General features: G+C 58.0%; 2 protein-coding genes across 6 annotated transcripts in view; one reads left to right on the forward strand and one right to left on the reverse strand.

The window, feature by feature from the left end:
* JARID2 (jumonji and AT-rich interaction domain containing 2) overlaps positions 1-18,256 on the forward strand; it is a 257,277-nt gene extending 239,021 nt beyond the window's left edge. For all 5 annotated transcript variants that reach the window (XM_046004327.1, XM_046004329.1, XM_046004328.1 and 2 more), the window contains 10 exons: positions 1,897-1,989; positions 4,775-4,893; positions 4,982-5,052; positions 6,144-6,258; positions 8,618-8,723; positions 9,716-9,898; positions 10,397-10,527; positions 10,920-11,103; positions 13,417-13,524; positions 16,682-18,256. In XM_046004327.1, coding sequence (XP_045860283.1) covers positions 1,897-1,989; positions 4,775-4,893; positions 4,982-5,052; positions 6,144-6,258; positions 8,618-8,723; positions 9,716-9,898; positions 10,397-10,527; positions 10,920-11,103; positions 13,417-13,524; positions 16,682-16,864 — 1,293 coding nt within the window. In that variant the 3' untranslated portion in view covers positions 16,865-18,256. The remainder of the gene's footprint in view (positions 1-1,896; positions 1,990-4,774; positions 4,894-4,981; positions 5,053-6,143; positions 6,259-8,617; positions 8,724-9,715; positions 9,899-10,396; positions 10,528-10,919; positions 11,104-13,416; positions 13,525-16,681) is intronic.
* A 934-nt stretch (positions 18,257-19,190) lies between these two features.
* DTNBP1 (dystrobrevin binding protein 1) overlaps positions 19,191-23,575 on the reverse strand; it is a 131,614-nt gene continuing 127,229 nt past the window's right edge. The window contains exons 9-10 of the mRNA XM_046004333.1: positions 20,620-20,763; positions 19,191-19,570 (exon numbers count right to left, since the gene is read on the reverse strand). Coding sequence (XP_045860289.1) covers positions 19,353-19,570; positions 20,620-20,763 — 362 coding nt within the window. The 3' untranslated portion in view covers positions 19,191-19,352. The remainder of the gene's footprint in view (positions 19,571-20,619; positions 20,764-23,575) is intronic.

The following is a 23,575-nucleotide window of genomic DNA, read 5'->3' on the forward strand; positions in this document are numbered from 1 at the left end:
CTGACGGCTCTGGCTGCCTTCGGCCATGCTGGTTTCTTCCTCAGCTTTAGTTCTCCGCTCCTCTGGAGGGACAGACCACGCTGGCTTCCACCAGGATTCCGTCTCCTTTGCTCCGGTTCCGCATTGGCAGTCCTGGTGCTTCCCCTCAGGGACCCTGGGGGTGGGGAGTGGCTGCCAGCAGTCTCTTTGACACTTAAATGTTTCATGATGAGGGAGAAGAAGGTGCTGGAACAGACTCAGGAGCGCTTTCTGGGTGTTTCCTGGCTGTGTGCAGGAGAAGCTCTTGTCATTTAATGCGGCTAAGTCCAGGGATGGAATGGCCAGTCTGAGAAATGAGAAGTTTTTTATTTGTTACTTTTTATTTAAGAAGGACAGTTCAGTGAGAATGAGGCGAATCTGATAATTTTTCTGGAAACGTGCCGTCATTGATAATATTGGGGTTCATCCCCAACTTCCGGTGGCGGCCTGGCCGTGGTGACGTCACTGGCAGCCGTGGGCGTGCCCGCATGAGCTGGGAGGGGAGCCCCTGGTTCGGCAGCCCCTTCAGGCCCTGCGGGTGTTGACCGTGCGTGCAGGTGTCATCGGGAACACAGCACTCTGCCTTTTAGTTGATGCAAAATCACGCCCGCCTGGTAGTTAGGATCTTACCTTGTTGGGAACAGCGTGTCTGGAGCAGTATGGAATCGTAGGAAGGACTTTCTTTAGGCAGAACCCCAATGCTGGAAAGCAAAAGCAGATGCCGGAACTTGAGTGCTGATGGCTTTGATTGTCCCGCCGAAGGCAGGAGGGATCTGCCACCCGTTCTACACCTGTTACTCGGTATGGGGTGCTCCCGCGCCCGCTCGTGCAGGGAGCCTTCCCTGACCACCTCAGGTAGAAGCCGCCCTCTCCTGCCACTCCATCAGTTGGCTTCGGCCCCCTGACTCCTCATAGCACTCGCCAGCCTCCCCAGGGCTGTGCCCCACAGGCTGGAGACCTTGTCCATGTGAGCACTATGAGCACGGCTCTGTCTCTGGCCCAGAACCAGGCCTGGTATACAGTAGGTGCTCCAAAGAGCACCCTGCAGTCAAGGGGCAAGCAGAGCACGACTCTCACAAGGTGGGCCTCTGAGATGACGCCTCCCCTCTGCGGTCAGAGGGCACGGGGTCTAGGGTGGGACTCGCAGACTGAGACAGCAGCACGTCCTCGTGCCCCTTCCTGGGTGGAGGGCAGGGGCCGGGTGTCCGGCGGCACTGGCTCCTTTTCCACGCGGTGGCCTCTGTGGCAGAGAGCCACCGGAGTGGTTCTGCCGTCTCGCCTCCCTGACGGGGGGTGGGGGATGCCCCACAGTTCTCCCAGGCCCAGCCCGTCTGGGTGCTGCCAGGCTCCCCTCTGCCCCTTCAGGTGGGGTAAACTGAGGTCTTCTGGCCTCTTCCCATGTTGTACCTGCTTCCCCATAAAGCGAGCTGTGCTCCCGTGCATCACTTGGGCGCCTGTCTGAGGCCGCCTGGTGCGCAGCCCCCGTTTCTGCTGGCTCCGGGGTCTGCCCGCTGCCGGTGTGGTGGGGGCGCCAGGTCCTCCGTCCCCTTTGGTCGCCATGGGTTTTTCTGCCTTCTCTGCTCACATCAGCTTGGGATGGAGAGCGGCCCATGGACACGGGGAGGCCCTGGGATGCAGTGCGGCCTCATTTGGGGTAGGGGTTCAGCCAAGTTTCTTTTTTCTTTTTTTTAAAGATTTTACGTATTTATTTGACAGAGAGATCACAAGTAAGCAGAGAGGCAGGCAGAGGTGGGTGGGGGGAAGCAGGCTCCCGGCTGAGAAGAGAGCCCGATGCGGGGCTCGATGCCAGAACCCTGAGATCATGACCTGATTAGCTAAGTTTCTTATGCTTTACTCTCGTCTTTGTTTTCTTTTCAGGGAAGGTCCGTTTCTTTAACAACTTTTTATCGAACAGCAAGAAATATCATGAACATGTGCTTCAGCAAGGAACCCGCCCCTGCTGAAATCGAGGTGAGTTGGGGGGGCACACCTGGGCCCCAGGCCTCTTGCTCCCTGACGGATGGAGGGACCCCAAGGGCCGTCATCGGGATCTGCTGCATGACGGGATCAAGCTGCACCTGAGTGTCTCCCCTCGCTCAGAGACAGAGGACGCGTAGGGAAGGGGTCACACCTGCCGGGCTTCTCCCTGACTCAGCCCCGCCTGGGGCCATGAGACTCCCAGTCGCGGTGAGTTCCAGGCGTGTCCCATCCCCTGCTTGATGGCCGCTCCTCACCCTGTCCTCTGTGTGTCTGTTATGCAAGAGAATGTTTGGAATCCCTGGAAGCCACAGTTGTGCGTTTTCTCCTCTATTTTTTGTCTAATGGGATTGGCAGATGGCCATTTTTGTGCTGCCAACTCCGGTCTTCGAGTTCGTGTGAGGTTGGAAAGACAGGGAGCACTTCTGTGCCCAGACCAATTAGGGGGAGTTTCTGGGTGAGCCGCCCCAGCAGGACAGGGACCGGATCTGTTTGTTTACGGCCCCCAGCTGGGGCCCCGCTGCTCCATGCGCACAGCCGGCTGCCGGTGGAGGCGGGCCCTGCCTAGCCGTCGGGCCCATCGGGGGAGGACGCCAAGCCTTTGTGGCTGGGCCGGGGCTGCCGAGGGTGGACGGGGTTCAGACCGTGTCCTCCTGTCATCGAGCCCAGTGTATGCCCCCTCCCTGGGTATGCCTGTGCTGGCCACGAGGGGCCCCGCTTCCTGAACTGAAGCTGGAAGTCAGTCCCCGGACGGGCCAGGTTGGAGCCGGATGGCTGGTCCCCATGCTGTGGCTGCGTGGAGCCATGTGGCCTCACGACAGTCCAGGATGGGGGCGGCTGCCCCAGTGCTCGGGCTTCCCAGTTAGGGGAACTCGGTGTCGCAGTCTGGCCCTGAGTGTCGTCCTTCCCTTAGGTGTTAGGTCCCTGCCGGTGGGCACTGGCCACCCTAGCTCTGTACCGTGGTTGATGCCTTTGAATGCCACACTGTTGCTTGACCCCCTGCCCGTCCCTCAGCTCTGGCCCCACCGAGGCCACCTCCTATCACCCATGACGTCCACTGGGCCCTGATTCTGGGACACGTGGGGCTGTGTCACCGCTGCTTCCGGAGCACTCGTGGCATCTGTGGGAGAGAGGTGCAAAGGCTGAGGTTGGGAGCCTCGGGTGAACGGTTGAGCTGGAGAGAGGCCTCTGCTGTCCGGCGCGGGTCCCCGTGGGAGCCTTCGAGGGTGCAGGGTTTGCTCCTGCGTGTGGCACGAAGGACACAGCTCCTTCTGGTCTCCTGCTCAGGATTACTCCTTCTCTCTGAACATCCTGCGTTGTCTTCGGCATTCAGCACTTAACATGGTATCTCAGTGTGAGGGGAAGGTCTGCAAAAATCCAGACCTCTGGCCTGAGTCTGTGTGGCTTCTGGATCCTACAGAGAGGCCCGGGCCTTCTTGGCTGGTGGTCATCAACTCAGTGGCGGGTCCCCTTCTTCTCAGAGGGCAGCAGGGCCCATCCCCTCACCCAGCTGCAGCTACGGTCCTCTCTTTCAAGGAGATACGCTTAAGGAACGCAGACACTTCAGTGTGGGATTTATTCTGGGGGCCTTTGGCCTCTGCGGCTGGTCCCCTCTTGGAGACATCCAAGCATCGTAGAGCTGGTAGCACCTACCCGAGCTGAACCATATTTCGTGATGCCCTGTGCTTCCTGGCTCAGCTTCCTCCTCTAAATGGGGTTCCAGCTACACGGGCTTTGCCGAGATCAGGGAAGGTGATGCTCTGCTTCCAGAATGAAAATTGAAAACAAAATGCCAAAATGCTTCTGAGCTGGGGAGTTGCCTAAGGGACACGGGGCACCACTGACCTGTTAGCAAAACTTGTTCCTGACAACCCCCCCCGGCTGGCTGGACGGGGCTCGTTACCATTATCTGGTAGGTGCTTAAAGCTGGCGGTGCGCCGTCCCTGGCACCCGACCTGAGCTCATTGGCCTGGTTCGAGCCCGGCTGGATGTCGTCTTCCCTGCTGGTGATGCTAGCCGGCAGCCGGCTGACGGCCCCGCAGAGGGGTCAGGGCCTCTGGTGTTGGGGAGTGAGGGGGGTGAGGTGTGCGTCTGTCGAGATGCCGAGGCTGGAGACCGTGTTCGTCAGTCCGAGGGTGGCGGGACATCTTCCTGCCTGCCTGTCATTGCTTTCCCCCAGCTCTCCCATAAGTGACTTCTTGAATTGTGTTAAAATGCATACAAACACCATTTCTCAGCATGCAGTCGAGTGACTTTGAGTGCGTTCATGTTGTTACATGACGCTCACCACCATCCATCTCCAGATTTTCTCATCTCCCCAGACTGAATCTCCTTCCCCATTGAACACTGACCTCCTGGCCCCTGATCCCCGGCCGCCTGCATGTTTTCCCTCCTACTCTGACGCTGCCACGTGCCTCCCCGTACATGGGATCCCACAGCATTTGTCCTTTTGCCATTGGCTCATTTTCCTCGGCACGAGGCCTTCAAGGTCAGCTGTGGTTGTAACCTGCGTGAGAACGAACATCCTTCACCTTGAAGGCCATGCACCCCAGCTGCATCCACATTTTGCTTTTGGGAACCCAGCATACTAAAGTCTGCTCGAGCCCCTCCTTCGTCCTGTGGGACAGGCCCCGGTGGGGATCCGACCCTTGCTGTCCTCCTCTGAGCTCTGCCGGTGGCCCTCGGTGCCATTCATGTGACGGGCCCCTCTGTGGCACGTGGGCATCTCTGTGGCGTGTGCACAGCGGGGCTGCTCACCGGGCCTCTCCTCTCCTTGCAGCAAGAGTACTGGAGGTTAGTGGAAGAGAAGGACTGCCACGTGGCCGTGCACTGCGGCAAGGTGGACACCAACACGCACGGCAGTGGGTTCCCGGTGGGGAAGTCAGAACCGTTTTCAAGGTAACGGGGGACACTGTGGTCTGCATTTTGGGGACCAGACGGTGTTCTTCCCTGCTCACCTGTGACGACCCCCTGTTTCTCCTCACAGGCATGGATGGAACCTCACCGTCCTCCCCAATAACACAGGGTCCATCCTGCGTCACCTCGGTGCTGTGCCTGGTAAGCCTGATGTGGCTGCTGTCTTTGTTGTTCTTAAAGAGAGCGAGCAGGGTGGGGGCATGGGGAGAGGGAGAGAGAAACCCGAGTGGACCCTGAGTCTAGCACAGAGCCTGACATGGGGTTTGATCCCAGGACCCTGAGAAATGACCTGACCTGAAACCAGGAGTCAGACATTTAACTGACTGCGCCCCCAGGCGCCCCTGTGTCACTGCTGTCTATAGGATCCTCAGGCCTTGGCCTCTGGCAGCCTGCAGAGCACGTGCCCCACGTGACCAGACGGGATAGGTTACTGTGCAGAGCGTGCATATTAGAAACATTGGTCTTTGGAAAAGGGAAGAAGACCGCTGAAGTCAGTAAAAATGTGGAAAGGTGAGCCAAATGACAGAACCTGGAAGCTGGGCAGACACTTAGTGGCCAGCTTTTCATCGTGAAATTGGTATTTTCAAAGCTAACGTCCTGCGCTGTAGGGCCTGTGCAGGCTCCTAAGTGATTGATGTGGATAGTAGGACAGCAGGTGTCCTGGGGTTGTGGTCACTAAGGGCTGGGGCCCCTGGAAAAGGTGGCGGCCTCGGTGAGCGGTGCAGCTTGGCGTGTCTGCTGGCCCTCTGTCCTGAGGTTCCGGGGACCGCAGTATGTGGCTGCTGGCTACCTGACAACCGTCATCACAGTCCTGCTCCTTGGGGCTTCTTGCTTCCAGCTTAAGTCTCACAGATTCAGATTTTGTTTTTTAAGATTTTATTTGAGAGAGAGAGAGCCCGAGCTGGGGGACGAGCAGAGGGAGAGGAGGACGCCCCTCTGAGCAGGAAGCCAGGACCGTGGGGTCATGACCTGAGCTGAAGGCAGATGCCTAACCGGTTGTCTGAGCCACCCAGGTGCCCCTGTTATTCCTGTTTTGTGACTTTTTTGGCTTCCTCTCTGTATAGCAAGCAGGAAGGTTCACGTTCCTTCTCACTGGTGTTTTCTGATTTTGAATCCTTTCTCTTTGTTTTTTCTTCCCGTTTGGGAAGAAGATGGTGGTATCTCATTGCCCTGACTCAGAGACGCTGGTGCTGTCTCCTGTAATCCTGTAATGCCTTTTTCTCCCTTCGCAGGAGTGACAATTCCCTGGCTAAACATTGGCATGGTCTTTTCTACCTCATGCTGGTCTCGAGACCAAAACCACCTTCCCTATATTGACTACTTACACACTGGTGCTGACTGCATTTGGTGAGTATGCCCACTGCTGGGACACTTGTGGGGGGACGAAGATTCTGGAACATTCCTGACATCCCCTCTCCCCAGGCAGCCGATAGCCCTGGGGAGCTTATCTGCATGTGGGTTGGTTCACTGCTCCCAGTCAGCTGTGGGACTGGAAGCACTCAGGGTGCGAGGTTTTTAGGAGGTTTGAAGCGTTTCGATCACAAGCCAGGCTGAGCATCTTCTCGCGTGCTTGTCGGCCGTTGCTGTCCGCTTACCCTTGTTTTCTTCGAGGACAGTATTTGATGGTGGTGGTTTCTAGAACTTGGTATCATGTCAGGGGTGAGGGCAGTTAGGGGAGCCCCAGAAAGGGGACCACTCGTGGCTTGGTCCCCAGCCTTTCCCCCCGCCCGGTGTGAACTGGCCCCTCTGGGCCTCGTGTGAGGCTATTTTCAGTGTCTCCACGGCCGATGTCTCTGAGCCAGCATGCTACAGAGAGCGGGTTCCACTCGTCCTGCTGTGGGAGGCATAGCTTTCTCCTGCCTCTGCGGGGGGGCCCACCTGAGACCTTTGGCTGGCCTGCGGCTGGCTCCCTGGCACTTCCTTCACGGTGCCAGATGGGAAATGACTGCAGGTCATCGGCTGTCTTGTCTTACAGGCCAGCAACAGCACCCCCCCCCCCCCCGCCCCCGCAAACTGTGTTGATTGTTCTACTGGGGTGATGAGGCACTCTTTATTAAAGTCTTACAGCTCGCGCCCTCCCTCTGAGGAGCCCGGAACTGCGGCAGCCTCGTGTGACGGCTCCCCCGCTCTCGGGCCACGTGCCCACACTGCATTGAGGGATGCTGGGAGGGAGGGACATCCATGGGGTCCTCCCTGCTGAGGGAAGGGGTCCTCAGGGTGCCGCAGGGAGACAGTGAGTGGCTGCCGGGCCGGCGAGGCCGCGTGGCCTGGAGGACTGGGACTGGGTGCGTTGCAGGCCACACCGGGCCTGCTGTTCCCACTGACGAGCTTCTGGGGCTGCGCCCGGCCTGACGTGCGTGGGGCTCCCCCAGGCCTGCGGCCTGACCATGAGGGAGAGGTGGGGAAGTGTCAGACTGTGGGCCTGTGGAGGACTTAGCCCTGGAAACCCCACTGGTGGGTAGTAAGAGGAGGCCTGGACGTGATCAGAGAACTTCATGGAGTGCGGTTTTTCTGAAAGCGTGTGATTTAGGTTAGAAACCCCGGATTTAAGGCACAAATCAGGAACATACGCTGGTATTGAAGTAACCTAAGCATTTGTCGAGAACATGAACGTGGGGTTGGCTCTCCCTGTACTGAACCAGGATCTGGTCTCCAAGTGGAGGATTTTCCCGCAGACACCAGTGCTGAGGGCTGGCCGGGGGCCTGGGGGAAGGGCCGGGTTTGGAGCCGATTGTGCGGTTGGGGGGTGTGGGGGCAGTGATTGCTGATGTTTATTTACCCTGCTTTGATTTTTACTGGAGGTCAAGGTTTTCGTTGGCCTGTGGCCTGGTCAGACTGCTCTGGGAGTGTGTTCCTGGTGGGCCCTTGTGGGACACTGGTGAGGCTCTCTTGCTTCCCCACGACGCAGTAAGGGCAGATTCTCCGGTCGGTCACGTTCTGCCTACATCTGCAGATTCTCTCCTCCTCGCCATCCCAGCCAGCTCCTCAGCTGCAGCCAGAGGAGTTTGCATTGTCCCTGCCCTTGGCCTTGACCCGGCCAGGTTGCCCATCCACCTGCAAGGCTTGCCTGATGCGGCCCTCATGGCGTCGCTCCCCTGGGCACCGAGCTGACCGGGCCAGGTCCCGGGCTTGCTGGGCACTGGTATACGGTGCCCTCCGTGGGGCCGGGCCTTTGTCCCTGATTTCAGGACATCACACTTCTATGGTGTCCCTTGCAGCGTTGGCCACAAGGCGGCACACACACAGACGGGCTAGACTTCTTTCCTGAGTGGTTTTGGAGAATGGTGGGGTTTGGCCACTGCAGCCCTCCTCTGCCTGGGGGCCAGCCCGCTTGTCCCGCTTGTCCCACGGCGACTTCTGCAGGTTTAGAGCCTACCCCAGAGGCCAGTGGGGTCTGCATGTGTGACTGGATCTGATTTATAGGGGGCTTTAAACATCTGGTTTGGGCTTGAAGGGTTTTGGCTCATCTGTAGGTCAGCTGTGTGTAAGAGGAATGGCTTCCGTTTGGCCACGCTGGGCAGAAGCCACCGTGTGGCCCTGGGAAGTGGGGTGCCGGTCCCCGGAGAACGCCCCTCTTCCCACACCCTGAGGCCTGTGTTTGCTCTGTTGCCTGAGGGGGGTGGTGCACAGTGGGGCCCGTATGTGCTCCCCAGGCCAGAGGGTCCTTGTCAAGGCTCTGCTCTGCCCATGTCTCCAAACACCACAGGTATTGCATTCCTGCTGAGGAGGAGAACAAGCTCGAGGATGTGGTCCACACCCTGCTGCAGGCCAACGGTACCCCAGGGCTGCAGATGCTGGAAAGCAACGTCATGGTAGGCGGCTCCCTCCGCCGACGTTTGGGCGCAGTGGGGATTCGGGGTTGTTGGACAGAGTCAGTCTTTGCTGACCTGCCCCTCAGAGGCAAAGACGACATGGAGGTATCAACCTCCCAGGGATTTGCCCAAGCCCGAATGTCCTCTTCTATGAAACCCAACTAGGGAAGTGTTTTCCTCAGATGGGACAGAATTCCAGGCTGACATTCACGGCGGCCGTGGACTCTGTTTCAGGGCCTGCTTGTGCCGCAAGCGGAGAACGGGGTGTTCAGGGAGGCAGGCCCCGGGCTGGTGCCGGGCAGTCTGGTGGTGCCCACCTGCGGGTCACCGGCGTGACTGGACTCTGGTCAGGAGGCTTCTGACCCCTTTGTCAGTAATTCCTGGGAATCTTTTCAGCCTTGAGCTGTGTTCTGACACCTGAACTCAGGCCGTCTCTGGCCTCTGCTGATCTCTGCCTCTGTGTGCTGTCATGGCCAGGCCCACCTCACCCTGCGGGCAGCGCAGACAACGGGAGCAGCAGCCCCTCTAGGGGTGCTGGGCCCAAGGCCGCCAGCCTGTACCACCCTGCGGAGCAGGCTCCGGAGGCCATGCAGTCGCCCCCTGGTGGTGTAAATGTCTCCTTTTCCCACGGGCAGAGCCACACGGGACAGGGCTGTGTAGTCACGGTGGCCGCACCCCTGCCTGAACATGGTGTCACCGTCGGCCAGTACCCATTTAGAACTTTGTTCTTCTTTGAGGAATTATGTGTTTCCTAAAGGGAAAGCAGACCTTTCCTATGAAACGTAATCTCTTTCCTGGCACACAGGCCCCTTACATCCTCATTCCTCGCCCAGAGAGCAGGTGTGTGTGTTCACACCTGCTGGGGGAGAGGCTATGTCCCAGGGCAGCTCTGGGGCTGCCTGCAAGGGCTATCACAGATGGCTCCATGCGCAGTGGGTCCCGGTGGGGGGCAGCAGCCCAGGAGGGCGCCTCAGCCCCACCTGTCTCCCTAGATCTCCCCGGAGGTGCTGTGCAAAGAGGGGATCAAGGTGCACAGGACCGTGCAGCAGAGTGGCCAGTTTGTCGTCTGCTTCCCGGGCTCCTTTGTGTCCAAAGTGTGCTGCGGCTACAGCGTCTCTGAGACCGTGCACTTTGCCACCACCCAGTGGACAAGTATGGGCTTCGAGACGGCCAAGGTGAGGCCAGGCGAGCCCCCTGCACGCCCCGCTGTGTTGGTCCGCGTGGACCGTGCGTGAGTGCACGGGAGTGCATGCGTCCCTGCCTGCGCGCGTCTGCTCTGAGGGAGGGTGGAATTGCGGAATATCCCTCTGAGACCTTTCACTGGCAGTTGAGGGGCTTCACTTGGAAAGGGGGCGTGTATGGTGAAAGATTTTGAGTTCTGTTATTGACGCACACACAGTATAGGGAAGACGGCACAGAAGGCGTAAAGTGGGTAGAAAGTCTGAGCGGTGGCCCTTGCCTTGCGGCTGGTGGCCGGAGTAAGGACTTTTCCTGCCTCTGCTGCTGTTCTTCTGGGCAGGCGGCAGGACTGTTGTAGGATTTCCAGTGACTTTGGGAATTCAGAGTTTGAGACTTCCCACAGCCTGCTGCCTCAGCCGTCCAGATGCGGGCAGACCCGGACAGCTGCCTGGTACTGCCCGTCTGCCCTGACGGGCTGTTGTGGCCTCTTGCAGGAAATGAAGCGTCGCCATATAGCTAAGCCATTCTCCATGGAGAAGTTACTCTACCAGATTGCACAAGCGGAAGCGAAAAAGGAAAACGGCCCCACACTCAGTACCATCTCCGCCCTTCTGGATGAGCTCAGGTAAGCCGGGATCTGGCTTCTGGGAGCCCCTAGGGCCCGGCCCCCTCTCGGGATGGGGGCAGCTACCCGCTCGGTCCACGGATGGAGGCTTTGGGTGCAGGGTGGGTTCTCGCTGCTCCAACTCCCAAGGCGTGATGTTTGGGGTCGGCATGGGCGCACTGTGGGGGGAGCCTTGTCTCCTGGGGGAAGGTGTGGGGGCGGGCCCTGCCCGGTGTCCCCCCACGCCTGCGGGCGTCCCGGCGTGGGTCTGGCCCGCCCCCTCTAGCGCACCGCCCTCTCCTGGCTGCTCCTCCCCTGGTGGAGGCCTGCGGCAGGCGGCGAATGGGGGTGCGGGGGCTGCGGCGTGGCCCCCGGCGGCGCGCTGAGGGCCCGGCCCCGGTCTGTGCGTGCAGGGATACGGAGCTGCGGCAGCGGCGGCAGCTGTTCGAGGCCGGCCTCCACTCGTCCGCCCGCTACGGCAGCCACGACGGCAACGGCGCCATGGCGGATGGCAAGAAAAAGCCTCGAAAGTGGCTGCAGTTGGAGACGTCGGAGAGGAGGTGCCAGGTCTGCCAGCACCTGTGCTACCTGTCCATGGTGAGCGGGGGGCGCCCGGCGTGGGGGCGGGGGGCTCAGGCCTGCGGGGGGCCGCGGTGTCCGCGCGTCAGGGGTCCGGCCCTTGCCCTGCCCCCTCAGCCCCGCTGCTGCTCCGTGGGGGCCGCGGGGCCCGTCTGTCCTCAGCTGCGGTCTTGTGGGGCTGCAGCCCGAGGACTCCGGACTCCATCTGTGGTGAAAACGTGGTTCTGAGGAGCGCAGCTCTGCGCGTGTTCCGCGTGCCCCCCGCATCCGCGTCATTCTTCCCGGGGCGGCCGCCCGCACGCACGGCAGCCCTGTTCCTGCCCCTGCTGGTGGGGCCGCTGCCTCCCGAGAGCGCGCGTAGATGGCAAGTGCCCCTCCCCGCGCCGTGGCCGCCCATGTGCCCCCAGCCCCAGCGCCCACGGCTGCCCTGCGGGGAAGGGGCCCCTTCTGCTGCTCCCCGCTCCCCGTGGAGCGTGAAGGTGGACAGAAGGGGGCGCTGTGGCAAACACCACACGGGGGGCGTGGACAAGGGACCCCCTCCTCACAGCTTTGGGGCCGGAGTCCCAGCCTGGGTGTGGCCCCTGGCTCCGTGTCTTGACACGTTCCCCTGCCCCCGTGTGCCTGACCCTTAACCTCTTCTCACGAGGACCAGTCATTGGACCAGGCCCCCGCTGGGACCTCCGCTTCTCTGGGTGCCCTCTTCAGAGGCGGCCCGTGAAGTACGGGGGCCGGGACTGGAGCCTGACATGGGGCATCCCTGAGTCCACTGCAGCCACGCATCCCATCTCACTACAGGTGGCTCCCAACTTAAGATGGTTGGAATTCGATTTTTCTGCTTTACGATGGTCCAAAAGTGCCACACGTTCAGTAACAACCGGACTCATATTTTTATTTCTGAGCCCCTGTCCCCTCTGCCCCCTGCTGTGTGCCGACAGCCATTTCGAGAAACGTGAGATAGTCAGCACTTCGTTACCAAGTGGGCTTTGTGCGGGAGGATGCCCGCTGAGCACGGCCTGGCTGAGGGGTGGGTGATGTCGGGGAGGTCAGCAGCATTGCACGCATTTTTAGCTTGAGGATATTTTGAACTCTCGGGTTTATCAGGATGTGACCCTCTGTAAGTCAAGGAAGATCTGTATTTTCTTCTGTCTGGTCGGTCTTTTTCAAGGTATTTCTAGGAGAAAATTTAGGGCTATGCTCTCTTAGAGAAAGTCAGAAGCATTTCCTCCGATCTTAAAACTGTTTTGTGAGCATCACTTGTGAAAGTCACGGAGCCCTGTGTGTGTCCTCTCTGCTTGGATGGAGCCGCTCCCAGGGATGCGAGTCCCTTATTTCCTGCAAGTCCGAATGGCGCTAGGCCCTGGGAGTGGTCACCAGGCGTGTCCTAGCAGCCCCGGTGCTTTAAGAAAGCAGAGAGTCTCCTTAATTTGTACCTAAAAAGTGAGGTTTTATTTTATAATTTTCCTTGCTTGGATTAGTCATAAGCTTTGTGTTTTTGTTTACCATTTCCTGTTTTTTTTCTATTTCTGTGCTTGGCCTGAGTGTCTTTAAAAGGTGAGGGGTTCCTTCCTCTAAGCGTTAGTTTCTCCCTCGGGTTTGCTTTTTACGAGCTGGCTGTTTGCCCTGCATCTTTGTGAAAAGGGGTCAGCCTCTTGCATCTCATGTATTAAGGCAGCATTTTCCCTATTTTTCCATTCAGGAGAGCAGGACTGGGGGTCAGGAGGAGGGGCGAGGACCCCGACACTGACCGGGTGTCCCTCTGGGGTCCAGATCCCCTGTGCTGGGGGTCCACAGACCTGTGTGCCCCGGGCATGCGCTTTGACGCTGCTGGAGGCTCCCGTGCACGCTGGTGGGAGGGGCCCATTTGGGTGGTTGGAGTTTCGGGGGGCAGCCTCTGGGTAACCAGCGGAACTGATGGGGCCGTGGAAGAGCAGCGTGAGGACGTCTGGGGGGCGTCCCTCACAGGTGCTCTAGCCCTAGTCTGCCACCTCGCGTTCTGCCGTGGTTTGTGCACACGAGGTCTCAAGTGCCCTGGAACTTGAGCGCTTAGAAACAGGTCTCACATTCTCGTCCTGCCTCCTCTGGCTCGTGGGCGGCAGAAAGCGGGAGGGGACACGAGGCCTCCGCAGCCGTGGGTGCGTTTCAGAGATAGTCACGTGCTGCTGCAGGTGCCTGGTTTGGGTTTTTCATCGGTTCCCAACATTTTCAAGTCCCAGGCACAACCCCCGCCCCTCCAGCCTGGGGGACAGGCCCCCCTGCTCTGTTGGGTGGCAGTGCCTCCAGGGCCTGTCCCCAGGAGAGCTGAGCCCCTCAGGACCGGCGCTCTTCCCGCAGGTCGTGCAGGAGAACGAGAACGTAGTGTTCTGCCTGGAGTGCGCTCTGCGCCACGTGGAGAAGCAGAAGTCCTGCCGAGGGCTGAAGCTGATGTACCGCTACGATGAGGTCAGTGCGTGCTGGGGGCGGCCCGCGGTGGATGGCAACTGTCCGGCTCTCCTGGGGTGCTAGGCGCTCGCCACACAGCCCGGCTTGGGGATGGAAAGTAGCGTAGGTCCAGCTTGTGTCCGACCTGACATGGAGAATCCCGGGGACTGGAATCAGATTTCTTTACTTTTACAAACTTCATGCCATTCCGGTTTTCCTGTTCCCATTAACAGTAGTTCTGCAGCCACAAGCCCGGTGCTCACTGCCCCGCGTGGGGGCCCAGCGCAGCCCCCGCACAGCATCTCCACGTACAAGCGGCGTGGGTGCTGACCACACGGGTGGGCTGGGCTCAGGGGACGAGGGGCAGTGCCAGCCCCAGCGGCTGGGGCTGGGGTGCAGATCCGGGGGGCACGGGAGGAATGTGGGCCACCTGCGCACATCCACGAGAAGACAGACGGAACCCCGGGGGCTGGTGGTGGCGCTGGCGGCCCGGGAACTCCGAGGTGACAGTCTTCCTGGGTTTTGTTTTCTTGGAGAAGTCCCATTCTGGGGCTCAGGGGCCAGGCCCCAAGCAGCCATCCTGTCTGAGACACAGGAGGGAATTAGCCCTTCCCCTGGCCCAGCTGGATGCAGTCCCGTCCTTCTGCTGGCTCAGTGCCCCTTCCCCACAGTGTGGGTCCCCAGGGCAGGGCAGGGGTGCTCTCCATCCCCCAGAGACTCCCCCTGCACCTGTTTCCTCGAATGCGAATGAGCACATGCTGGCCAGCCGAGCCGGGGCCAGGTGGGTGGCGCGGGGACACGGGGGTTGCTCCGGGGGCTCGGCTGCCTTCTATGGCTCTAGGAGGCACCACAGACAGTGCTGGCATCTTCCATCCCACCTCCAGGTGAGAACCGGGGCGCTTCCCAACAGGGCCGGGCAGCAGGCCACGGCTCACGAGCCCCAGGGCCAGCTCTAGAAGCTGGGACCCAGCTTTGTCCTCACCAGGGGCCTCCGCAGAAACACGGAGCTTTTTCCTTTAGGCAACCAACTCTGCAAGTCCCGTTCCACCTGCCAGATGAATCCCAGGTCCAGTTGGTTCTTGTCGCTTCTGTCCTTGTTCAAGGATCCATGCTTTCGTGTCCCTGTGGTCCTTCTCCGGGTTCTGTGACAGCTGCCCGTCGTCTTTAGGGGTGGACACATCCGAAGCCCCAGCTGTGTGGGTCGGTTGTGTCCACAGCGTGTCAGGCCTGCCACAGAGGGCAGTGTCTCCCAGGGACAGCAGGCCACCCCAGCCTGGGGCTGTCCCCACAGGTGGCAGGCCTGTGCCTGGTGTCTCACCTGGCAGCCTCGGGCTGTCTTTCCACGCGGCAGCCTCCTGGGGGAACACGGTCCTGCCCCTCAGAGGGCACAGCTCCCATCGTGACAGACCCAGAGTCCCTTTCAGATGGCAGTCGTGCCGTGTCACCTCCTCCCACAGACCCCTCCCCAGGAGGCCTCCACCTGCCCGTGAGCCTCTGTCCTGCCGCCGGCCCGATATCCTGGGGGCTGCTCTGGCGGCTCACGTCTGAGCCCCAGGCGGGACTCCTCAGGGCTCAGGCTGTGGGTCAGAGGGGAGAGCCTTTGGGTAACGGAGGCCAAAAAGCTGAAAACAGATGTGGGTCTTGTTTTTCACGTGGGAGATCGGGTGAAGGCAGCGGGCACTTGGCTGTCCCTGCCGCGCTTCTGCGCCGAGTGCCGGGCTCTGTTCCCCGGCCAGCGGCGGGCTGGCATGCAGAGCACGGCCGCCCGCGGCACTAGGGGGTGTCCCCGGCAGCACCGTGAGGGGCCCCAGAAGGGCTGCTTCCATCGCTGGTCTGTGGTGGGGCCTCCGTCACCGGCCTGTGTGTAGCGAGGTGTTGTGTGTGACCAGAATACTGGACGGAGAGTCACGGGTCGGGTCCGTCTGAAGCTTCATCGTGGGTTCTGATGAGTGAGAACGGTTATTTGAAGCCGCCGCCTTTGCCGGTGGCCTCAGTAAAGGAAGATCTAAATTTTCCTTCTCAGGATTTCCTGTTCCTTCTCAGGTTGAACTGAATGTGCGTGTGTGTGTGTGCGTGCGTGGTTACCTGGGGAGTTGCTCACACTGGCTTGTGTTTCAGAAATGGTTTGTGAGGTCACTGCAGGTCCCAAGGCTGTGTCCAGGCCACCAGAGGGGAGCCACCAGGCTTTCCTGGCAGCGCTCTGCTGGGGCACAGGCCGATGCAGAGAGGGCGCTGCTCGGCCTGGTGCTGCCCTGGAGGCTTCGGCCGCTTGGAACCAGGTTTTCAAGAAGTTCTTCTATTTACCCTTAATGAGGTTTGCCGTAAGTGCTTTAAAGAATGGCCAGAGATGGCACTTTCATGAAGTGGGCGGCCTTGCTCCATCCAGGATGCTTTTTCCCTTTCTTTCCAGGCGGTTTTCACTTCACCTGTAACACCTTCCACCCCTGTGATGAGCCTGCCTCCTGGTGCTGGCGGGCCAGCCTGGGACTCGCCGACCCCCGGGCCTTTGCATAAAGGTCCATGTGTCCATACGGTTCCCATCTTCCCTGGTCCAGAGCAGGTCCTTTTGACACGAAGGTCAGGCCACATGCTGTTTTCATATTTTGGCCCACGGTTTCTTGTAAGAGTCGTGTGGATGTCAGTCACACGTTCTTGATGTTAGCGGCTGAGTGAACGGGCTCCCCCTCACCGAGGAGGGAGCACTGGGCACATTTACAAGCAGACAAGTGCCTGTGTCTGCACACCGTGGCGAAGGGAAGCTCGCGCGTCATGGCTGGAGCGCAACAGTTTTAGGCACTTGTCGCTGTGTGGGCAGCAAACTGTGGGCAGTTTGTGGTTTTCCCCCACAAACGCCCAGTGCAGGCAGAGCCGGGCTCACGTGGCGCCCTGCTATCTGGGCAGCTCTCGCAGCCATACCTCGGCTGCCTGTCGACCCCATGGCGAGGCAGGTGTCCCCCTCCTGGCTGTGGACAGGGAAGCCTTCGACTTCAGCTGCCAGGGTGGGGCCTCACTCTCCTGGAGCCTTGTTCTCACTGCTTACTGCTTCTCAGGCCACGGCTGCCCAGAAGGGCTCTGTCGTCCCACGTGATGGGGACTCTGTGCTAAGCGTCCCTGGGTGGTTCTGGCCCGGTGCTCTTCTGGTTTCTTAATTCTCTCTCTCCCTTTCGACCCAAAACAGGAACAGATCATCAGTCTGGTCAATCAGATCTGTGGCAAAGTGTCTGGTAAGAACGGCAGCATTGAGAACTGTCTCAGTAAACCTACACCAAAAAGAGGGCCCCGCAAGAGAGCGACCGTGGACGTGCCGCCATCCCGGCTTTCATCCTCCAGTTCATCCAAAAGTGCTTCGAGCTCGTCGTGAAGATGCCAACACCCGTGTCGATTGATATATATTTTTTTGTAATTATTATATTCTAGTTTGGAGTACTTGCTGTAGGATACAAGCTGTCTTTGCACTAGCTCTAAAGAAGATTTTCTTCTGGTTTTAGAGAACTAATTTTGTTTTAGCATTAAACTGTTGAACTTTTTTTTGTACTTAGAATACCTAGATACTGCAGTTAGATTTTTGAAACTGCCGTATATTCACTGTTTTAAAAACCCTTGAGGGGCTGTATTAATTTGTATCGCCCCCGTGGCTGAAAAAGCCTTTTCGTTGTTTTTGTTGTTTTTTGGTTTTGTTTTGTTTTGTTGTTTTCTTCGGTAACTTGGGGAAAAAAGGCTTTTTAACCCATTTTGAAGAGGGTGAAGTTTGGAGAACAAATTTTAAAACCATCAGTCATGTGAGCAGATTTTTCTAGAGAGGAAAAGGGATAGGAGACACACACACACACACGCACACACAAACACGAAACTTGAAAAGAAATGGCTTTACTTTGGCTGTCTTTTCTTCTGTCATGTGCAAAACGAGTTTGTAATTTTTAAAACCGGAGAACCCCCATTTTGTGTCTGTGGGCGGTCATGGCAGCTGAAGGCGGACGTAGTTTCCTAACCCGAGGCAAGACACGGAAGAGGAGCGCCGAGGTTCTCTTTACCAGCACATCACTATGCATCTGTTTTTGGAAAAGAGGAGAGCGAGAGAAGACTGCCTGCCTTGGAGGGGTCACGTGAGGGACACCTGTGCCTGATTTCATTAGGAAATCCATTCTGTTATTTTTTGGTGCTGTTGGCTACTTTATCAAAAACCCTTCAATAGCATCCTTAAGAAAAAAAAAAAAAGGAAAAAAAAAGTGATCGAAGCCGTAAGTGCTTCTTTGTCCTAGATGTGCAATCTCTCTAACATTCCGTCTCCATCTCACCGCTTGTTCCCACCTTCACACGTCAGCATTAATCTTTCCTTCAGTTCGTTTCGTTGACGGTCACACTTAGAGCCACTAGGAGGGCTGCAGTTCTGTTTGAATGTGAAAATGCATTTGCGCTCACCTTGTCTATTTTTTCTCTCCACGTTGTAACAAAAAGAAGAAAAAAAAAAAAAAGAATCCCATCCCTTTTGTACATACGCCTGTAAATTGTTTTAAATACTTGAGCCTTTTTCTCGGTGGGGGGTGGGGAGGGCGCGAAGACAAGATGAAGAAAAGCCTTACGTTTCCGTTTCTTCATCGGGTGGATTGGATGCTTACAGGGTTTTTCTTGTAACATTTATAAGTGCTGCTTACATCACTGAACAACAACAACAAAATAATAATGGAGTAGCTGTTGCCCTTCTCCGGTTGTGTGTACAGTATGTGTGGAATAAAAAAGGGAACTGTTTTCACAAGCTGTTCTTTGTTTCGTGATTGGATCCAGCGAGCCCGTAGCTGCCCCCGCTGCACTGAGCTTGGCCGGTGGGACTGTCCGGAGCGTCCTGTGATACTTTGTCGGTTGTTGTTGCAGAAGACTGAACTGTTTTTGGAATATTTAACAATTACATAAACAGAGTCAAGTGTTTTCCAATGTGGTTGTCCGGTTTTTATGGCCTTGCTGTGTACTTTCCCTCTTTTTGACAGTAAACTTCTGCCTATGGCTTACAGTTTGACATTTAATTTATTAGCGCTGCTCTGCACCCCTCCCGCGGGAGGGAGGACTTCATGTTGTTTATTGCCAGTTTTTTGTTTACTTTTCAGGTTTGTACTACAAGGTTTAATAATAAAAACGAAGTTTTTTGGATATTTGTCTGTCTTGTGGAAGGTGGGTGACTGAAACGAGCTCTTTCTTTCCGGTAACCGGGCAGAGGGCTGAAACCCCCTCCCCCGGGCCGGGGACTGGAGGCTGCGACGCCTCGTCCTCCCGCCCCCGGGCCGGCTACTGGGGGCTGTGGGACACGGCGTGGCAGCCGGCCGGGCCGTGCTCTCACGAGGTGCTGGGCTAGGAGCGGTGGTGAAGGGGACCCCGCCGGATGGCCGGCTTCTTGGCAGGAACAAGAACAGAGGAGTCACTCGGATTAGGGCTCCTCTGGGCCCAGGTGTGTGTGCTCACACTAAAGGAGGGGCAGCTGGTGCGCTTGAGCGCACACATGAGAACCCAAGCTGACTGCGGCCGGACTCTGGAGGAAGCGGAGTAAACCTCCCAGAGGGCTTCCTCCTCCGCGCCGAGCCGAGGCGGGGACGTGGGGCTCCTGGCCCAGCCCTGCCTGACACCGGCTCCTCTGTGGCCCGCGGGGCCCCCACCGCCCTCCCTGCACCGAAGGCCCGAAGGAGGGAGGTAGCTGGAAGCCCTTCTGCACAAACTTTATTGTCAGCTGTTCTTACAGTCCGTTCCTCTCCCATCATCGGCAACCGCGTACAAGCCCGAAGCCTCCATCAAACCACCTGCCTTCACAGTGACGATCCGCGCACGGCCGCGTCTCCCTGGCCACACGGTGGGAGCGCGCTGACCTAGGAGTCGCTGTCGTCCGTGTGTAAGGTGACGAGAGCAGTGTCCACCTCCACTCCCTCCTCGTCAGACTGGACAACTGGAGACTCACCGCCGTCGCCGGGGGCCGGGGCGGCCGGCTCGGTGCAGACAGACGGCGAGGAAGGCCGCTTGGCTTGGGATTCGGCAGGACTTGGAGCCGGGAGAGGGGTCTCGTGCCGACCGATCCCCGACGCGGGCCCTGCGGAGTGAAGGAAATCTGCCGTGATGTCCGGCACCTGACACAGCGGGGACGATTCCGGGGACCCCGGGGCCGTAGAGCCAGCCTGCCCAGGGGGCTGGGAGCTGGTGGCAGCAGGGGCCCTGAGTGGCCTTTCTACCAAGTCCAGGAAAACACGGTGCTAACAGCACGGATGCCGTAGAGGAGCATTCCGTGTCCGCTCCATGATCCCGATCCCTCTCCGTCCTTGGGAGTAATTCAGTAGAAACAAGGCCAAGAGAAAAACTCCTGATCTTTTAGCAGTTCTCCCAATGCACGGAAACTCAAAAGAAGGTCTTAATTAAAGGAGTCAAAGTCACGAACAGATGGTCGAGTCCCTGGGAAAGGGGCCAGCCCTCCTGCTGTTCCCAGCGTCCCCACCCTCTGGGGACGGGCCTCGGCGCCCCGGGGACAACAGGAAGGGGGAGGGCGCTGCCTTGTGCGGAAGTCAGAGGCGGCAGCAGCTGATGGGGAGGAAGGGGGCCCTGTGGTACAGTGGCCCAAGTCGGAGGCCACAGTCCGCTGCTGGAAGGACAGGCCTTTGCTTACCAGTGCCCGTGTGCGAACAGACCCCACCCTGTCCAGGAGGACTGTCTCACTGAGCCTGGGGACAGTGCTGGGGCCTCGGAAAATCATCTGCTGAACTTCCGTGACACGCGGTTTGGGGAAGGCAGTGCGTGGGGGACACGTGCCCACGGGGTTGCAACTAATCTGCAGCCAGGAGCCCAGGCAGAGCAAGAACTCCAGGAACAGGGTGGGGAGGGGGAGGGGGGGATGGGAGGGGTTGGGCTGTGAGCCACGCGGAGCCCCCATCTCCTGACCAGGCCAGACAGCCCGACTCCAGCGGCCCTCTGAGCCCTGGTGCCACGGAACGGCCCCTGAGGGGGTGTGGGCCGCGAGCTCAGGGAGAAGTGGGTGGCAGGGCGACCGGCAGGCCCCACGGGGGTGCGCTCAGGGACTGGCACAGTCTGGTCACTGCGGAGGGAGAGGGTGCGTGCGTGTGACCATCCGTGCAAGGTGGTCTCGCCCACCTGAGACTGGAGACAGCACCGCGTTGTCTTCGCCCCCGGAATTCAGGAAGACGTCCAAGGCCTCCTGGTCAGATATGTCCATCAGATCCATCTGCTCCAACACGTCGATGTTCACCTCCATGGATGACATGCTGCCCATGGGCTCTGGGAAGAGACGGGCGCGACAGGAAGTGACGCTTCCGGTCGTTGATAACCACCTAAAAGGTGAGCTTCAAATGCAAAGGCTAAGGTTCGTGACCTATAAGGTATCTGCCACTGGAGCCTTCTACACCACAGCAAGGACCACTCCCAGTCAGGCACTGTGACTGCCTCCTGGACCAGCCTTGGTGACTTTGGGTCCCTCGGGCAGCAGCCCTGGTTTCAAAGAACCCTCCTGCCTGCAGATGACCCTGTACTGGATAATCCCAGCTGAAGCTGTCCTTGCCCTGGTGACCTCTCTTCAGTCTTTGCTCTGAACCGCAGACAAGGTCTGGGCAGCTGCGGGCTGGCGAGCGGGGCCCACGAGCTCCCTGCAGTGAAAGCAGAGAGAGAGGGAAGTCAGGTCGGCCCATGCGCCCGGGGGGGACGGCTGCCCCTGCTCCGGAGCCCTGTGCCCACGACCTCCGCGGCCCAGAAAACTGCAAGCCCCGTGGCTTCACCGTTCCGGGCGTGACAGTGTCTGGCAGAAACGAGTTACTTCTGGATGTGGACGCAGCCTCCGCTCTGCTCTCCAGGGCACCCGGGAGCCAGCGCTGGCGACCAGGGCCGGCAGATGCGCGTGGGGCAACAGCCCCTCCCATTTCATTTGTAATGAATAGGTACTTTAATGAACTTGAGTGGAAAAACAAGGCCTTAGAAGACAAACATTTGCGAAAAGTAACTTCCAGGTAGGCACATCTGTCACCGGAAGGTAGAACTTCCGGCAGGAGCTAAATGGAAGGTGAGTGATGGCCCGACAGTCGGCAGGAGCGCGCTACACCGAACCCGCTCGGCCGCACGGCCCGGAGCAGGGGCAAACGCAGGGGCCGAGCACATCCCGGCTCCAAAGACAGGAGACGGTGGGGAGCGGGCGGCCCACAGGGTGGTGAGTTCATCTGCTGGAAGATCTGACCTCCCAGACCAAGGGGGCGGGATCTGCCCCTGCCCCGTGGGAGACAGGTAAAAGGAACGGTCCCCTGTCAGCGGCAGGGCAGCCTGCGGGCGTCAGAGGGGAGGGGAGATGGGGCAAGGGAGGCCATAACCAGGCTGACAGCTTGTCAACAACAGAAGCGGGGAAACTGCGGAATAAGAAGTCCGGAGAGGTGAGAAGAACGTCCTCTCTAAAACTCTAGAACATTAAATGGGATTTAAGACCAGGGATCACAGAGAGCTCAGTCAGACGAAGCTTGCCTCATGAACTGGCACGCGGGGCCGGGGGGCTGTGGAGGGCAGGTCCAGGCCACAAGGAAGCCTGTTTTGGGAAGCGTCTTGGCGTGCGAGGCCGCAGCCAACCAGGAAGCTGGTCACAACAGTACCCCGTGCAGGGAATCCGCTTGCAGGACCAGCGGATGGGGCACGGGTGACAGGAGGCACGCGGGGTGTGTGGGGAGCCTGTGGGGTGGGAGGCCCCTGCTCCAGGAGGGCGGGGACTAGAGCATCTTGAAGCACAGCGTCGTCAGTGGTCGGTGTGAGATTCCAAGAAAGAGCACATCGTTTCTGACCCAAAATGGGACGGAGCTTACTCGAGTTTACATGACCATCCCTCCTCCCCCCGGCAAAGTGGCAATATCCAAAGCCACGTGGACTGTGGACAAGGCCACGCAGTCCCCGTGCTGCATCACAGCCCGGCTGGTGAGGGGCACTGTGCCCACTGGTCAGATGTGGGCCCTGGGGGTGCTCTTTGGCGGCTGCTGGGCTGTCAGAAGGTGGAGACCAGGCAGGTTCTCCTTTACGGGTATGGAGGCCTGTCAGCTTGCCTTTCTGGCTACTGACCTTGCTTTGGCACAGTTCTGAAAGGTCCAGAAGCTCCCTTTCTGTTTGTCCCACCCTCTTGAAGAGGGCGGGAGTAGGACTTAGAGAAAAACTGGGTTAACAAGCACTGGAACAGCACGAGAGAGACGGTAACGAAGCCATGTGTGTCAGTGATCCCGTAAAGGCGAATGAATCAGATTTGCCGGTTGTAACAGGTTCTAAGACTGAATGAAAGTGATAAAAATCTACCTATGTTTCATTCACAGGAGACACTCCTAAAACACAAGGACGTTAAAAAAAACATGAAAAGCTTAGGAAAAATTGAAAGTAGTTAAACGATTAACTTGAAGAAAGCAGATGCAGTAATTTTAATAAATAAAACAGACTCTAAGGGAAAGCAAAAACACTGGGGTAAAGTGTTAATTTTAAAAGTAGTTAACTTTTAAAAGTTAAAAGTAGTACTTAATAAAGGTTCAGTTTGCAAGGACAATTCCAAACTCTGTGTGACAATTCGTGGCTGCATTTGAAGAACGGTAGGTAAGGAAGATCTAAGAAATCATAATCATGAGGGGGAGGAGGGCTCAGTATACCTCCTTGGTAATTACATAACCAAATGCTATAAAATTCAGTGACAGGCAATATTTCAACAGCCCGACTTACGAACTTGTTAGAATCTTGCTCTCAAGTACACAGGAAACATGCAGACAAACTCTTAAGTCTTGAATTAAAAAAAGAAAAATCCCATTCTCTGACAACCACAATGAAGTTTAGTAGAAATCAGTAACAAACCGTAACTAGAAATACCTTCATGCATTATTTTAAGCCACTTCTGAACAGTTCTCAAGTCAAACCATAATGGAAAATCTGAAAAACCCAGGAAGAAACCGTTACTTGTCAAAACTTGTAGAATTCTGTTAAAAGCGGTGGACTTTAACCTCCTGAAATATTCATAGCTTTGACTGCCTTATTCAGACAAGAATCCTGAAAACTCAGCCCAAACAGTCAACTTAAAATATACCAAAACCCC

This window comes from Meles meles, chromosome 5 (assembly GCF_922984935.1).
Source record: "Meles meles chromosome 5, mMelMel3.1 paternal haplotype, whole genome shotgun sequence".
Classification (NCBI taxonomy): domain Eukaryota; kingdom Metazoa; phylum Chordata; class Mammalia; order Carnivora; family Mustelidae; genus Meles; species Meles meles.